The 5,716-nt window shown below is 32.6% G+C and overlaps 1 protein-coding gene across 1 annotated transcript in view; it reads left to right on the top strand.

Annotated features, from left to right (window-relative positions):
• LOC106457338 (inaD-like protein) overlaps positions 1-5,716 on the top strand; it is a 71,167-nt gene that overhangs the window by 19,428 nt on the left and 46,023 nt on the right. Inside the window, exon 2 of the mRNA XM_022383224.1 lies at positions 4,420-4,616. Coding sequence (XP_022238932.1) covers positions 4,420-4,616 — 197 coding nt within the window. The remainder of the gene's footprint in view (positions 1-4,419; positions 4,617-5,716) is intronic.

Here is a 5,716-nt window from a genome sequence, read left to right as displayed (position 1 = left end):
AACTACACTACTAAATAAATAATAGTAAGTATATAGAATACTAGACTTATGTATCTATTTAATTAATTATGTATATATATATATATATATATATATAATGCTAGTACTAATTATGTTAAACATAAAATGGGCTTACGTAATGAGTCGAGTTATTGCCGAGTTGGATTGTGAATCTAGGGTTCGAGACGTGATGATGCTGAACTCGTTCTACACTTTCAGTTGTGGGCGTGTTTTAAAAGTGACCCCCCAATCGCGTTATTCCACGTAATAAGCCGGACTATGCCCTTGAGGTGGTGAATCCTGCTGTTCCCGAATCTAATCTGGTAATCTAATCTGACTGTTTAGCATGCGTTCTCATAAAACGCCGTTAAAATTGAAAATTCCTATTCCGAACTTACACAAATATCGATATATATATATATATATATATATTCGTGAAGACCCGATTGCAGTTTACGAATATGTTTTCTTCATAGGATTCACATTCTAATTGTTTATCTTTTGAATTAGTAAAAAATAAATGCAAAAGAACTATTGCCGGTTGTTATATTTTAGAGTTTTTGGTTCTTATAAAATAGAATTATCGAGAAAGAAGCTACCAGTGGGAATATATAACCTCAGGTGAAAAAAATATAACGCTAGTAACTTATAGATGCTCGTGAATTTTGTAGACCTGCTGGAATCTTAGCGTACTGAATCACTCTGTGGTTAATATGCTGCAAGATTAAACTTATTTTAGTTTCTACTTTAAACAAACTGGATTTTATTCTACAGAAATTGCGAAGTAGTCACGATTCATGTTTATATATTTTTTTACACCTTTGTAATCTTATTTTATTTTTCAAGTTATCCTTCTTTTCCTAATTTTGGATTTGAATGGTTAAATATATTTCTTAGTTTTAAGTAGATGATCAAACCTTCAAATTGAAACAGTAATCTGTGAAGACCTATTTAACTGGACAACATAGCGTGAAACAGTAAGCTGTGAAGGCCTATTTAACTGGACAACATAGAGTGAAACAGTAAGCTGCGAAGGCCTATTTAACAGGACAACATAGAGTGAAACAGTAAGCTGCGAAAGCCTATTTAACAGGACAACATAGAGTGAAACAGTAAGCTGTGAAGGCCTATTTAATTTGACAACATAGAGTGAAACAGTATAGTTGTGAAGGCCTATTTAATTTGACAACACAGAGTGAAACAGTAGGCTGTGAAGACCTATTCAACTGGACAACATAGAGTGAAACAGTAAGCTGTGAAGGTATAATTAATTTGACAATATAGAGTGAAGCATTAAGCTATGAAATCATTTAATTTGACAACACAATATTGGTGAACAATTCTCGAAACGATCTGTAAGTTCTAATATACTTTATTTTTTTAAAGTTAATGTTATTAATAATGTTGAATATAATGTTTGAAATATTTTAAATATATCATTGTTAATTTTACGCTTAGGAAGATTTTTTTTGTGTGCATTATTTCTGTATTTCTGAACATGTTTAAGCTTTTCCAAATAGACTTCGGACAACACTGTATCAGCAACATTTCTTATTACACAAAATAAGTAATAATTTGTCGTTCTAGCATATAACGATTGTTCCATAAAGAACGCCCCCCAGTGGCACAGTGGTATGTCTGCGGACTTACAATGCTAGAATCCGGGTTTCGATACCCGTGGTAGGCAGAGCACAGATAGCCCATTGTGTAGCTTTGTGCCTAATTACAAACAAACAATCTACCGCCTACTCTTGGGCTACTCTTTTATCAACGAATAGTGAGATTGACCGTCACATTATAACGCCCTCACGGCTGAAAGGATGAGCATGTTTGGTGTGACAAGGATTCGAACCCGCGGCCCACAGATTGCGACTCGAGCGCCCTAACCACCTGGCCATGCCGGGCCAATATTAGGTAATAAAAATAGAACCCTAGCTAGCCTCTGACCCCCAGAGAGAAGAATAATAATCTATAAATTTCACCAAGTTTAGAGACGGTTTGAAAGAATAAAGAAGAAAACTTTATTAAAAGTTTAACACAGTGATAAATATACGACGTTTCGAGAAGGTTTCTTAATCATCAGGTACTAAACTAACTCTATTAGTCCCTAAGTAGGTTCCTCGTTATCAAATTTGAGCTCATAAAACTTAGTTCGTCACGTTTTTTGTCGAGCTCCTTTTGTTTCAAGGCTATTTCTAAGCCGTTTTAATTCTTTCTTCCTTTGTAATTATCCTAGATGGCCTTTAGTACGCAATCGATGCAAAGGAATAGTTTGAGACCGTTAAAAGTGATTCGAACTCTGATTCTCTCATGCACGAGTCGAGAGAGAAAGCTAGCACAAAGACTGACCCACTTATATTTCTTTTTTTTTTTTGTGCAACCAATTTCTTTCATATACTCTCTAGCTCGTTAGGTTACGGCACACACACTGTTAGTCCATCAGCATGTTAACGCTTTCGTGGCTGGTTGAGATTGACAAAACGCTACTTCACCATACATCCCGATACGACCACTTGTGCGTAATAAACTAATCTATAGACCTCTCCAAGGAACGCAACACGACTGTCGTTGAAACGTGTGTGACAATTACCTCTTTTTTTTTTCAAATGACTCGAATTAGATTTCTTAATAACTTTGTTTTTGTTGCTCTCGCTATATTTTAGTATTTAGATACCCTAAAACAAGAAAAAAACATTGAACTGAAAAAAAAAGGCACTAATTCTTATTGGTTTTTGGAGAACACATACAATATTATAACCTTTCCAATCAATGTCAGGATGAAATGTACTCTGTTATTTTATGATGCGCAAATTAGATAAATACTGTATATGAACACTGACTGAAACAAGGTGTAACTAATAGAAAAAAGGTAGAATTTGTCTTTTATTTTTCATATAATGCTTTCTTTTTTAAATGTTTAAACTTCTGTTTGACTCATGCAAGGAAGTCTATAGAGTTTCTTTAATGAAGAGCGAGAAATTAATTTTATATATATATTATTTGTTTTTTGTATATATATATATATATAATATTGTTTGTTTGTTTGTTCGAAGTTAAGCACAAAGCTACACAACGGGTTATCTATGCTCTGCCCACCACGGGCTGTTCTGCTGGGGGCTATAATATAGTAAAAATAAGGAATTGTAGTTATTAAGTCTTAGAACAACTTTTTGTTTTAAACACAAAAAACGTAAAATGTTTTCTAATACATTTCTTGCTTTATTCAAGATCAAAGATAACAAGAAAAATACAGATAGTTTTATCTATAATAATTAAATTGTTTCTTGCTTATTAAACTCAACTTATCTTCACGAAACGAAAGTTTACTTTCCTAAGAATGTAATGTTATCAGGTTCCTTTTTTTAACTCCACTATTCACAAAAGGCCTAGACTACTATTTCATGCACTTTGTATATCGTTATTACTTAATATTATATTCGAAGAATGTGGCTTAGTTACGAACGTAAATAGGAGTTTATTTAAGTTGAGGTGCTTGTCTTTTGGTAAACGCGAATTGTTTGATTTTTCGTTAACCATTATTTTGTTATCTGTATCTTGTAAGAAACCTAACTATAAAATCAAATTCAATCTAGATTACGTTGAGACAAATAGTACTTGAATGAAGTTGATAAAATTATATAAAAAATTCCGTCTATAGTATAGATTTAACGTGATCCCTTTCAGGATCGTTCTTTCAGCTATCGTCTTTCTAAACTGTAGAATAATAGGATAATTTGTGATATTACTTTCTATATTGTATTTTTAGAAAATAATTTCATCTTTTCATATTTTCCAGCCGTCTTCAATGGCAAGCTTTAGTGTACCAGAATTTTTACTATAATCCTTATAAGCGGATTGTTTGCATGCTCTCTGTTAGAGGGCTTTTAGGGTTCCGAAGGAATTAAAAGCTGTCTTTAAGAAAACATTAAAACAAATGATATATAAAGATACGCCTGGAATTTCTGGAAATACTATCAAAGAAATGATTATTGACCTTTGCACTTCGTAATATGTAATGTCAGTCCAATCATACTAGTATTACGATGGCTTTGTTGTAGTTATTTTACCAAATTTCAAATATGAGTGAAATGGAAAAACAAAAAAAGTATAATTTAAAGGTTATAACTTAAACTTGAGAAATCAGTCTTTAGATACTGAATGTCTATGATATAACCATGGCTTCTTAGAAAAATTTCGAAACTGAATAAACAACAACAACGAAACAAGTTACGCAGAGCTTATGCAACAAGCAATTAACTGCTATACTGTTGCCTTTTCAGGTTTATCTGTATGTTGTAAGTAAACCACAGATGTGGTAAAATCATTTGTATTTAATTTTTTTTGTCACTTGTCAACTCATTTTATGGATTTCAAAAAGAAAGAAGACAGTTTATGCCAAATAAGAATTATTCTTTACAGAAAGAATCCACCAAAAATACTCTGACTTGAAAGGAGGTATCCTGGTCGTTGAACTGAAGAAAGGTCCAAATGGACTCGGAATCAGTTTGGTAGGAAACAAAGATCGAACCAAAATGAGTGTGTTTGTGTGTGGTATTAATCCAAATGGAAGTGCAGCCCGTGATGGTCGAGTTCAAATCGGAGATGAACTTTTGGAGGTAATTGACACAGGTTGATAATTTTTTTTGTTAGCTTTAAATTCATTAAACAGTTAAAATATAAAAATGATATATTGATTTTTGTTTTTCTTCACATCTTTACTAAACATTTTGTTAAATAGCTTTTAATACTCGAGTACAGTTTTTTTTTCATTCAAAGCATGCCTAAAATAAAATACTATATTAAAATTTCTACGAGCTTTTTTTATTTTTTAAATATTATCCATTCCTCTAATTAAACGTAACGTAATAAGCAAGATTTCTAAACTCGTTAACCTGAAAGTAAAAAAATATGATAAAATGAAAAACAGATTTTTCTTGATAAATAAAAAAGATTTAGTAAATTTGAGGCCCTACACTATGTATAATTATCTTGTTTTTTTCACAATCCTTTCATGGTTAAATTTTGTATATATTTGTTTCTAAAAATAAAATATGTTGTATCAGACAAGTACACTATGTTGAGTATTTAAATTATTTGTTATCTTATTCTTATTAGATTTAGCCAAAATAAAAACAAAAACAAAAAACAAAAACGTGAAGATATCTTCACCTTACCAGCAGTTGGTATGGTTGTGAAAACCTATCCATTCCCCAAGAAGACGTGAGAGATTTTGTTCATTATACAGACACGTGGTATGATTGTGAAAACCTCTCCATTCCCCAGGAAGACGTGAGAGATTTTGTTCATTATATGGACAGTTGGTATGATTGTGAAAACCTCTCCATTCCCCAGAAAGATGTGAAAGATTTTATTCATTATTCGGACAGTTGGTATGATTGTGAAAACCTCTCCATTCACCAAGAAGACGTGAAAGATGGTGTTCATTCTACATACACTTGGTATGATTGTGAAAACCTCTCCATTCCCCAGGAAGATGTGAAAGATGTTGTTCATTATACGGACAGTTGGTATGATTGTGAAAACCTCTCCATTCCCCAGGAAGACGTGAAATGTGTTGTTCATTCTACAGACACTTCGTATGATTGTGAAAACCTCTCCATTCCCCAGGAAGACGTGAGAGATGTTGTTCATTCTACAGACACTTCGTATGATTGTGAAAACATCTCCATTCCCCAGGAAGACGTGAGAGATGTTG

This window comes from Limulus polyphemus, unplaced genomic scaffold (assembly GCF_000517525.1).
Source record: "Limulus polyphemus unplaced genomic scaffold, Limulus_polyphemus-2.1.2 Scaffold318, whole genome shotgun sequence".
Taxonomy (NCBI): domain Eukaryota; kingdom Metazoa; phylum Arthropoda; class Merostomata; order Xiphosura; family Limulidae; genus Limulus; species Limulus polyphemus.
The sequence above is the reverse complement of the archived record's forward strand: the minus strand, read 5'-3'. Positions and strand labels throughout refer to the sequence as shown.